The 12,371-nt window shown below is 44.0% G+C and overlaps 1 protein-coding gene across 1 annotated transcript; it reads left to right on the top strand.

Annotated features, from left to right (window-relative positions):
• Positions 1-725: 725 nt before the first annotated feature.
• On the top strand, positions 726-10,161 carry LOC126260668 (uncharacterized). The gene is made up of 2 exons (XM_049958004.1): positions 726-916; positions 9,516-10,161. The coding sequence occupies exons 1-2, from the start codon at positions 726-728 to the stop codon at positions 10,159-10,161; spliced, it is 837 nt and encodes a 278-aa protein (XP_049813961.1).
• The last annotated feature ends 2,210 nt before the right edge of the window (positions 10,162-12,371 follow it).

Genomic DNA, 12,371 nt, shown 5'->3' with positions numbered 1-12,371 from the left:
GTGAGTGGGTATCTTGGTTGCTATGTATGGGGACTATAGTACAAATATCTGGAACAGAAGTGCTACTTATTTCTCACATAAACCCACTCTACCGATTTTGACAGTGTCACTTAGTGGTCATCAGAGAGTATGTGGTTCTTTTGTACGGTCAGAGTAGATAGAAGGTGAGTGTGGCATGGGTACCAAGAGAGGAGGATTGGTGGTGTTGCTTGTTGTGGAGGTCGTAGTCAGTGGATTTCATGACAACAGACCCCTTCGTGGGAATTATTTTGGTAATGGCTTGCTTAGATGTGTACTTATGTGTTTTCCAGGAGGGTGTCTTGAGTTTAGGAATTTGTGTCGTTGTGGATAAAATAGGAATGTGCAGGTGGCCTGGAAATTCAGATAAGAGGCATGTCAAAGTGAACTAGTGTGGGACAGTTGGGAGGACCGACTGAGGATGGGTGTTGTGTCAATTTATTCACCATATGACTTTTCTGTGGCTGCCTGAATTATATATATATATATATATATATATATATATATATATATATATATATATATGTGTGTGTGTGTGTGTGTGTGTGTGTGTGTGTGCAGTGTATTTTCAATGTTTCCTAGTGGGATAGAATGGGACTTGTTCGTGGGTCTGAAGAAACAGGTACATATGGGTATATTCAAGGGGCCTGCTATTGTGTTACTGCCCTTGAGATTGTAGGCTGGAGTTGGAGGTGTGGTTATTGTCAATGGTGGTGTTGGCTGTGCTGGTGCTGTTTGTGCTGGTGTTGTTAGTACTGGCACTGCTAAAGGTGCTGGTGATGGAGCAGGCACTAGGTGTCATAGTAGTACAGAAGATGGTGCAGGCTGTGGTGTTTATTGCGATAATGGTGCTAGTGTTGCGGCTGCTGCTGATGAAGCTGAGAATTGTTAAATTATGGTATTGTACAGTTACTGGAGAAGAACAGGATCTGAGAGAGGTTAGTGGAATAAGATCAAGATGTACTGGTGGTGGACAGTGGGAAGTTGTGGTGTACATGACAGCTCTGTTGATTTTTGGGAATGGTATGCTGTTGCTATGTTATGTCATTCCTGATGCTCGTCCAGATGGTACAAGGCGCCGACACAGTCCCTGGGGCCGTCGGAAATGGTGACGTCACGTTGCGATTGTACTAAAGAAAAGGTCCTATATTTGTTTCGTATGGAGCGTCTTAGGATTTTTGTACATATCACACAGGACGCAGTTTTGTTGTTTTGGCCCATGTCTGTAAGTGAATTACCCACAATTTTGATACTATCAGTTTTATACATGACTTGAAATAGCTTTCATGTTTTGCTTTTCAACCTTTGCCTATATTTGGCAATGAAATAATACTCCATAGCTCCCAGCTCACTGACGCCATCTGCTGTGAGCTATGAACACTTGACGCACGCTTCTGTGTTCCCATGCCGAGTACTATGCGCATAGTCCGGATGTAACCACACGTCCCACATGTTTGCCTGGTGACAGGTCTACGTAGCCCTGACCCTATTTTGCATTCACTGGACTACGTCCCACGCCTCAGCAAGGCAATCGGTTGTTTTTGTCTTTTTCTTCTCCTATTTTCTTGGTGTGTAACATATATTTTTTTGACAAAACTTACAATAATAAAATTTATTTTACTCCATTTTGCTCTGTTGAGCACTGTCTCAAATTTCTGTTTATTAGACTGAAGTACTTGCGTCAGTTGTTGTTTTGCTAATTACTGGAATTTCACTTACTGTATTTCCTTTAATCAAAACACTGTAATAGTTTCTGGAATATTAGGACTCTCTCGGATCATCAGTAATGGATAGGATGGATCTTGCTTACGTATTTCATCTTAGGTAAAAGTGAAGGTCATCGCTTTGGTGTAACATGGTATTATTGACGCAAAAAATGAACTACGACGCTGGCAAGCCGCCTGCAAGTCTGAGCAAGTCATTAAGTGGATCTGAGTTCAGGTTGAGACGTCGCGGTGCAATGTTAGGCGTTGTTCGTTGACACAGGCTGTTCCTCTTGAATTTCCGTAACAAACGATACTGGGCGCATAGTATTCTTCATGTTAATTTGCATCCTCTTACGGTAATTACGCTGTGCCATATACTGCGTCCGTCCACATCAAATGTACGCCGAGCCATTACATACTTTAGCACCATTGCGTTGCGAGCATTTCTCTCCATCGTCCTGCCCTGCACTCTACTAAACCGCGCCGCTGCGGTAGCCACGCGGTTCTAGGCGCTGCAGTCCGGAACCGCGCGACTGCTACGGTCGCAGGTTCGAATCCTGCCTCGGGCATGGATGTGTGTGATGTCCTTAGGTTAGTTAGGTTTAAGTAGTTCTACGTTCTAGGGGACTGGTGACCTCAGATGTTAAGTGCCATAGTGCTCAGGGCCATTTGAACCATTTGAACTAAACCGCTGGCTAGCTTGCGCGCCCAGCGGTAATGCAATTGCCAGTTCACTGTACTCTCTGACAATATCGCATCACCATGACTAAGCCAGGGTGTTTACTTACAGTCAGCTTACAACTAACATTTATTCAAGGTTACATTGAGGAAAACCTTCCATTTCATCATGCAAGCGTTAGTACACTTATTTAAAGTTTGATTTATAGAAAAAATACACCAACAAGTACAACTGCAAGGAAAAAATTTGTAAGACCACAGAGTTGTTGTGTTACAATCTCGTCCCCGTATGTGGCTATTATTCGGCTGTATTCCATTCTACTTATTTATAGGACACCGCGAAATGTTTTGGAATATTTGACGAGGGGTGTTCTTTGCTGTGGTGTTCTCTATGCCCCGTATCTCGTGTGTCTAACACCATCCAATATCAGTAAATCGTATTACAGTTTCTTGTTAATAATCCCAATTTTGCAAAAAGTTTCACGCCACTTCTAATGAAATGTATTTGTGTGTGTGTGTGTAGACCAATCTGAAGACGCCTGAATTAGGCAAAACACCTCGTTGGTAAATAAATAATAATTACAACCGTGCAACCAAGACCGTTTTTTCGTCAGCGCACTTACAGAACGTCTGCATCGATTCCGTTGGAAACTTGGGGCTATCGCCTGTAGAGCCTCTAGCCATGTACTCAGCAGTCCTAACAACAAAAGACCTACTAGAACTACAATATGATGTATAAATGTGCCTACTGTGCACCTTATGAATCTTAAATGTACGATATGCATTAACATCACGGCTATTTAAACTTTCCAAACCACCGATGCTTTCAACACCACCGCCTACTCCTGTAACGACACATCTCTTGAGTTGATCAGTGCAGTTGCCTGTGCATGAACCCGAGCCGCAGTGGCGGCGCTACCAGATACGGTCGCACTTATATAGGCGCTCGACGTTATCAGCCTTGTCAACCCCGACTTCCGGTAATTTATTTTCCAAGGCGCCGACGGCAACCAGCAAAGCTAGGGTCGCCGTTCGCCGGATGCAACCCGCGGTACACGCGCGTGACGTAATCTTGCAGCAGTCGAGCTGCATGACTCCCGGACATGAACAGGGATGCCTGACACAGAGAGCGACGCACAATGCTCCTGGCAAGCAAACTTCACCAGTTCGACCTCGCATTCTAAGGAGAGAAGAAAAAGCACACGTACAATATCTCAGTCCCAGAATCGATTCCGTGCGAAACTCTGGGCCATTGTTATGACAGCACCCAGTTGTGACTTTCTGGAAGTACAGTTTTTAAAAACACTATCGTATCGTCAGTTTGTCACTTTCTCCGCTCCACTGCAGCTGCTTTATACCCGAGCGCGAAGTACTGTACAGTGGAGCTGTCACCTTTGGGAAAACTGGAAAGAGGGAGAATCTCTCTTTTAGGACCGTAAAGGGGAGCCTTAGATTATTAAAAAAAAAAAAAAAAAGAGATATTTGCATGTGGAGTAGAAAACCAGGATTCCGATGAAAAAATGCTTTCCAAAGTCAACACAATCTGTGTATATAAATTTAATAATGCCTTCAGGAGAAAGTGCCAACGACTTTGCCGCAATGGTAACACCGGTTCCCGTCAGACCAACAAGTTAAGCACTGTCGGGCTGAGCTAGCAGTTGGATGGGTGACCATCGAGTCTGCCGAGTGCTGTTGGCAAGCTGGGTGCACTCAGCCCCCTGCAAGGCAAACTGGGGAGCTACTTGATTGAGAAGTAGCGGCTCCAGTCTCGTAAACTGACATAGCTCCATATCCGCATCCAGTGATGCTTGTGAGCTGAAGATGACACGCCAGCCAGTCGGTAGCGTTGGGCCTCATGGCCTGCTCGGGCAGAGTTGGATTTAGTTCGTGAAAAAGAAGACGATCCACAACGTTAATGAACAGTATTCGGGCTATCATGCCATAACGGAGGTGGGACTAAAAGTTTAAAGCATCTGGTGGAAATGTGTACGCTTTCAAGAAGAATCATGCGATTATACCGCGTAAAATAGCCCAAATTACTACAACTAAAGACATGGGTATTGAGACAGCCGTACTTCCTCCATGTGTTGAGATTTTGCTAACACCAGAGCTATTATGGAAATGGTCACTAGGCAGAATGTGTGCAATACGGATAAGAAGTGTGTTAATTTACAAATCACGTCCATTCGATCTCTTATATATATATAAAAAAAAGGAATGAAAGTCGTTGATATAGTCGCGCAGTTTGTAAGAGGTCCGAGCAGATGTAATTTCGATGTATTGCTCACGCGCTGCCTGCGATATGCAAGGTATAAGAGAATCTCAGACCAGAGAGCAGTGTTGACTGCAGTAGGAACTGTGCAGCTGTAGCAGTAAGTTGTTGCTAGCGAGCGGTCTGCTGTATCGTGTTGGCTGGGCCGGTCGTGGTGCAGCGATGCCGGAGCCTGAGCATTATTGTATAAGGTAAAAAAGCAGCCTCGCGCATATGTAGTATTGTTATCTCAAGTCCCATGTAAATGTTTTAAAAATCTCCTAATAATAATAATCTTTCTCATAAAAAGTAACTTTTAACAACCATTCATTTCAGTTTAAAGAATTTATTAATTTATCCAATCCATGATCATCCCGATGATTGCAAAAGAAAAAATCAGTTGTTTCCTTTCATAAATGACAAATCTATCGGCCAGCATTGCACAGGGCTGTGCCAGAAAAATTTATTGTAAGAGCAGATATATATGCGTTATTCGGCGACTTCATTGAGGTAAGAATTTTTCTTTTTTTATTCAGAATGATCTTTCAGAGCCATGACGCAGCACTGCTGACGTCCAAAATTTACCAGGTTAAATTCACAGTCAATTATTGAAAAATTATAAGTGAGCGACCATTTAATTGAGAGGTTAGTTACATTGTATTATTACCAGGTTACTGAATTTATTTTTTTGTTGGGATGTTACACTGAATGTGAACGACATAATTATAATTTTTACTGTTGAGAAGTTTAGGAATTTTTCTGTTTTGAGGTTACACTAAATTAGAATATTATTCATATTATATAATTTTTATTTTGTGGGGAGGTTACAAGTTCATCGGCAACACGACACACAGCTATAGAATAACGACAACGCTATCTGGAGATGGACACTTGCTGTAACCTGTGTTTGTAGTTTTAAAAGAGCCAACTGGAATATTTGGCCCACAAGTCAAACAAAGTTTGTTTCAAGCAGATATTTTTGTGGTAGTCGCCTCATCTTCTCGAAAACAAGAAACACTTACGGTTGTAGCGACAGAAAGAGTTTTCTAAAATCGTGCAGGATGACAGAACAGTTTTAATCGTGTATTCATTTTTCGGCCTCTAAAGCTGGTAATACCACTAGGTACAACAAGTTACGGTCAACAGCTGGATGTACCTGCCTTTCATTATGAATGAAACATATATGATTGGAACACACACAACACTGGTGTAATGTTCTACAATATTTATTATTTGTTTCACGAACAAGTTTTCAGCTATTACACCATCCTTAGGTACAAAGATAAGTACGTGGTGCAGTGAAATTTTGACGGGCCAAAGATTTTAAATTAGTGCATGGGACAGTGTATCTCCATTCCCAGGGATGAAAAATGTTAATGTTAGAATTATGAATAAAACATGAGCGATTATTTCACTGTAAATGCAATGTAAGGTCATTTAACTAAGATAAACTATGTGACGCATTAATTAATGAACTATAGATAAATTACAATTGTTGTACATAGAACAACATAACTGATCAATAAACTGTATTGACGTATTCCAAAGATGTGGTCGAACAAAATAATCTTGTCTTTAACACATCCTAAATTGCAAACAAATAAGGTAGATTCGTGATATTAAGCAGGTGAGTGAAGCGGTTGTGTTATACAAAGTAATTTTTTTTAACATAACGAGAAAATTGAATTAACTGAAGTACAGGTAGTGGGGCACGTGAGTAAGAGGGGTAATTTACAACATGGCCTCGATCGGATTATATGCAATATATGCAAGTATATGCAATTAGAAGTGGTGAGTCAGGGAACTGTGTCTGGTCATTCAGTACTAAGTTTGGATTGATGTGCATGTGTTTATTAGTTTCCATTATTTCAAGATAGTTCATCTTCCTTCCTTTGTTCATGAGACGTAATGTTTCATGTTTCACCTTATTATGCCCTTCTTTAAGCAGGTGGTCAGCAAAAGCAGAATCTCCTTTTGTAAGTTTTCAACTTTTGTGGTGTTCCTCCAGGTGGGTATTTATTGCCCTGCCAGACTGACCTATATACAATTTGCCAGAGTTATTAGTGATTTTATAAACTCCATTCATTGCCAGAGCTGCAGTGCTTCCTTTACCAATTGGGCAAAAAGTGTCCGTCAGTGTTGTGCACATATCATGATGTTTTTACATTCCTGGGTTTAAGCTTTCTGGCTATATCTAGTGAGACTTTTCCTAAGTCTGGAATTGTGCGCCATTTATTACAGTCTTGCAGTGGTGGGCCAAAGACAGATTAAGAAGAGTGTAAACCAGTTTTTGCTTTTTGAGCATTATGAAGTCCACTAAGGCAGGAGGACAGCCATTGTTAGATGCTGTTTGTTTGATGGCATTTAATTCCATTCGGAAGTTAACTCATGGGGATGGATAATAGGCGATGTATCATAGAATGAAAGGTAGCATGTTTATGGATCACTAAGTGTCGAGAATTAACCGGTATTACCATATCTGTGGTGGCAGGTTTCTTTGGTCGGCTTTCACGTATTCATTGATTTTTTCCGCAGGTTTACGAACTAATGTTTATCATCTCGACATCAATTTTGGGCATCAATGTGAGCTTCGACCAACGTAACAACAGACGCAGTCTCTTCTTTACAGGCAGTTACATGCACCAGTATTTGGGGTACTCCTCCAGTACCCCTGGTATCAAAGCGGCTACATCAGTGACGAGCCAGATTACTTTGAACAACGAGTGACATACTGTTTTGACATTGGTAACGTGTTTTGTTCATTGTATGCCTTTCTAACACGTAGCCAATGCCAGAAACCTACTTGTTTTTAACCGTTTTATGTTATGGTTCATAAATGCGGGATAGATGAATGAGACGTCTGAATGTCATTAAGGTAGCTGAGTAGCAATATCTAACTGTTAACATCAGTCTCCTGCGTTATTTTCTTTGGATTGGAAAGCTGACTCTGTTAAAGTGGAATACATTTGCAGGATTTGTGCTATTCTTCAATAGGAGGGCTTGGTTGTCATTTCGCTGAGCAATACTTCACGCCCCGGCAGTAAGCGAGCACAGTGGAGCGGAGAGAGGGGTAAACAAGCAAGGCGCGCTCGTATATAAAAGCTGCACCTTGAGAAAGTCTTAACTGCGTACTATCAGAATAATGGCCCAAATTTTCGCGTGGGATCGATTGCTGGGGCTGACATCCAGTACGTCTGCTTTTTTCTTCTTAAAATATAAGACCGAGTTGGTGATGTTTCCTTGTGAAAGCTACAGCTTAGGCAAACTCAATGTAGAGACTGTTTTCATGGTCATAGACATTGTTGTTGTTGTGGTCTTCAGTCCAGAGACTGGTTTGATGCAGCTCTCCGTGCTACTCTATCCTGTGCAAGGTTCTTCATCTCCCAGTACCTACTGCAACCTACATCCTTCTGAATCTGTTTAGTGTATTCATCTCTTGGTCTCCCTCTGCGATTTTTACCCTCCACGCTGCCCTCAAATACTAAATTGGTGATCACTTGATGCCTCAGAATATACCCTACCAACTGATCCCTTCTTCTAGTCAAGTTGTGCCACAAATTGCTCTTCTCTCCAATTCTATTCAATACCATCTCATTAGTTATGTAATCTACCCATCTAATCTTCAGCATTCTTCTGTAGCACCACATTTCGAAAGCTTCTATTCTGTTCTTGTCTAACTATTTATCGTCCATGTTTCACTTCCATACATGGCTACACTCCATACAAATACTTTCAGAAACGACTTCCTGACACTTAAATCTAAATCTATACTCGATGTTAACAAATTTCTCTTCTTCAGAAGTCATAGACACTACTTATGATAATACAGTGTCATATTATCTACACCACTGACACTCCTATATACGCTGTTACCTCTAAACAGTACACTGATAGCCTCCGACTCACCAATCTTACGCTATTTGAGAGTAATAACGACAAGAGTCATACTAGAAGTAAAATAAGACGTACGAATATCCTTCCAGTATACCTCTCTCGCCTCAACAGTACAGTAGGCAATAACATCACGAGTATTGAAATTTTGCAGACTACCGAAACTTTCAGTATCACCGCAGCGGCCAATAGCCACGGTAATCCAACCGCAAACAAGTGAAGCTACGTCATTGTTCGTAAAGGTCGTTAGGACTCTCAATCATTGTAAAGTTTGTGAATCAGAGGGTACCTACGGTGACAATATATGTAGGAGTGTTAATGTTGTAGGTGATTTGACTCTGTATTATCATAAATTAAGTCTACGACCTTGAAAAAACTGCACACTGATCTTGCCAAAAGCCGATAAGCGGTTCTTGGAGTTGCAGTTCTCAGGGGCACCCTGAGATACTCTCTTTGTGAGGCGTCCCGTGCATCTCCGTGAGTCGCACTTCTCGATAGCTGTTATGCAACACAGAGCTGCATGATTACGTCACGCGCCGCAGTACTTCTCCACTGCTGGCGGGCGGCGATCCTAGCTTTACTAGTGATTAACAAGTCTGGTGGTTCCCCTGTGAGTATACCGAGCGAGGTGGCGCAGTGGTTAGCACACTGGACTCGCATTCGGGAGGACGACGGTTCAATCCCGCGTCCGGCCATCCTGATTTAGGTTTTCCGTGATTTCCCTAAATCGCTCCAGGCAAATGCTGGGATGGTTCCTTTGAAAGGGCACGGCCGACTTCCTTCCCCACCCTTCCCTAATCCGATGCGACCGATGACCTCGCTGTTTGGTCTCTTCCCCCAAACAATCCAACCCAGTCCTTGTGAGTAGAAAATGTTGCCCATACGGGACCCTTAGTAATTGTTCCAAAGGAGTTCCTAGAATGGAAACTGCTAGCAGCAGGTGAACCGCCGTGAGAGTACAGTGCTTGCAGGCAGGCAGGCAGGCAGGCGGGCAGCAGGCGGCGCCTCAGACGGCTCGACGGGACCCCTCGGCGCTGCTCGCTGCCCGCCTCAGCCGGCCGCCGCTGTATCAATGTTGTTGCTGGCGCCGCGGCGTCTGCTGAAGGCCGCAGCACGGAGCCGAGCCGAGCCGCGCTGTGTGTATTCAGCTCACGCCCCGGCCCGGCGCGGCCTGCGCAGGTGTCGCCCGAGCCGCCGGCTGTTTGCGAAATTAGCTACGTAAACCCCTCACGTGCTCATCCAATTACAAAGGCAGCCGCGTGCAAATTGAACTCGGTGCCGCCGCGCGAATATTCTCTTTGTGGCAAAGGCGGCACGCCCCCGGTCCCGCCACCACCTCCCCCAGCTACACCCCCGCCTCTGCCCGGCGGTCCAGGCCCGCTCCTTTCCCTTCAGGCGGGTGACGGAAGGACAAGAACCACACGACACCCACCCACGCCTTCACCCCCACCTCCATCTACACCACCGCGTCCATCCACGCTGCCTCTGTCCCCGCGAGCGATTGTTTTGCCGCGCAGTCCTCTGTCCGAGGATGCGGCTTATTTAGCTGTCTCCGTCCAGCCCATACGTTCCCAGGAACGGTACGTTTGTAACGATGCCTGCATCCGCAACCTATAAACGTTGTGACCGTAACAATATTTTCAGCGTGTCGTGGCATGTAAATGGTATTCAGATATCTGTTATTCTTTTTATTATGTACTAGTACGACGGTGAGTCAAATGAAAACCTTAAATTTGTAATAACAAATCGAAATTCCGCACCGTTATCCTGTATTTTGATAAGCATGCTACAAATAGCGTGCAGAATGGCCTGTAGCTGGCAGCATAGTGCAGATGCACACATACCGTCGCAGTGTCAGTATAAAGATGGCCGCCCCACTTGCGACTTGCACCAGGGAAGAACAGCGTTCTGTTATTCGGTTTTTGCGTAGTGAAGGTGTGAAACCTATTGAAATTCATTGACGAATGAAGGTTCAGTACGGTGATGCATCTTTGTCACAGCAGCAAGTCTACAAATGGAGTAGGAAGTTCGCAAATGGTGTGACTTCAGTGGAAGATGCTACGCCGGCCAGGGTGGCCGAGCGGTTCCAGACGCTACAGTCTGGAACTACGCGACCGCTACGGTCGCAGGTTCGAATCCTGCCTCGGGCATGGATGTGTCTGATGTTCTTAGGTTAGTTAGGTTTAAGTAGTTAGTTAGGTTTAAGTAGTTCTAGGTTATAGGGGACTGATGACCTCAGAAGTTAAGTCCCATAGTGCTCAGAGCCATTTGAACCATTTTTTTTGAAGATGCTCCTCGTCCAGGTCAGGCACAACGAGTTGTGACTCCACAGAACATTGCAACAGTTGAAGCCATAGTGGAGGAATACCGCCTAGTGGCACTGAACGACATTACATCATGTTTACAGATTAGTCATGGATCAGCACACCACAGTGTGCATGATGTGCTCCACTTTCACAAAGTGTCTGCAAGATGGGTGCCACGGCAGCTGACTCCTGAAATGAGAGAACGACGTTTTGATACTTGTGAAGAACTTCTTCGGTGCTTTGAACAAGAAGGTGATGGCTTCCTTGCAAGAATCGTTGCTGGGCACGGAACTTGGGTCCACTTCCACCAACCGGAAACGAACAGAGGGAGCAAGGAATGGCGCCATTCCTCATCACCAAGTGATTTCCATTTGTTTGGACCACTCAAAGACGCAATGGCAGTAAAGAAGTTCCGTTCTGATGAAGAGGTACGCCACGCGGGGCATGAGTGGTTGCGCGGACTACCAAAAGATTGTTTTTCTAAAGGAATTTATGCACTTTGTAAGCGCTGGAGGACTTTCATTGAGCGTGGGCGAGATTGTGTTGAAAAGTGATACAGCTTTGTACTACTTCTGCACAATAAATAATATTTAAAAAATATTTAAGGTTTTCATTTGACTCACCCTCGTACTTCTCTTCCACTCGTCACTTCATATAAACGACCATGAAATGCGCAATACGAGTCAAAAGACAATCGGGATGGAGTTCACAACTACTGCGGAATGAGGGTTTCCAAAGACCGAGAGCAGTAGTCAGTATGGCAAGAAAATACAACCAGAAAAGCCACAAGGCGGAGGAAAGAGCTCGCAGACTGGACAGATACAGACACGTCAAGCAGCAACTGAAAGACCGTCTGCGGTAGGCAAGAACTGAAAGCCGGAACCGATTCGTGGCACGTAACTTACATCTTCATCCATGGGCTCCGCTGTGTAAAATAGTGTATCAAAAGATAAAATCTCTGACCGTTTTATCAACTCTAAGACAACCAGACGGCAGCACTACAGAAAACTGGCGGAAATCTGCACAGTTACTGGTGGATACTCCCCTTCCAGAGAATACTGCAGAGAACGTTTTGGATGAACAGAGAGAACTGCGGAACGAAGTCAGGGTAGGATGCTGCGGGGATCGTACAGTCTGTCCATTTTCGCAAGAGGAGATCAGAAAAGAAATCCTGAAACTGAAAAGGAATGAATCACATGGCCCTGACGGCATCCCTGCTGAAGTTCTACAAGAAATACAATTGCACATAACTTTATATTTAAGCCAACTCTGCTCAACGTCTACAAGAAATGCAATTGCACATAACTCTACAGTTACGCCAAATCTACAACGCGCGTTTATTGCAGGAAAGAAAGCAAGTGTGATAATCTCGAAAACGGTGAAGGCAAGGACCCGCTGGCTCCAAAGTCCTACATACCGATTCGCTTTCTCGATTCCTCGATACTTTTTGACCACCTGGCAGACTCCTACTGCCGATGAGCGTTGGCAGCTGCTTTAAGAGCTATTGCGAAAATAGAGAAA

This window comes from Schistocerca nitens, chromosome 5 (assembly GCF_023898315.1).
Source record: "Schistocerca nitens isolate TAMUIC-IGC-003100 chromosome 5, iqSchNite1.1, whole genome shotgun sequence".
NCBI lineage: Eukaryota > Metazoa > Arthropoda > Insecta > Orthoptera > Acrididae > Schistocerca > Schistocerca nitens.
The sequence above is the reverse complement of the archived record's forward strand: the minus strand, read 5'-3'. Positions and strand labels throughout refer to the sequence as shown.

What these genes read in the sequence shown, in the direction of transcription:
- LOC126260668 (XM_049958004.1), top strand. Translation starts at nt 726, where the DNA reads ATGGTGGTGTTGGCTGTGCTGGTGCTGTTTGTGCTGGTGTTGTTAGTA. An exon ending in CTGAGAATTGTTAAATTATG is followed by an intron (nt 917 to 9,515) that starts GTATTGTACAGT and finishes CAGTGCTTGCAG; the next exon opens with GCAGGCAGGCAGGCAGGCGG.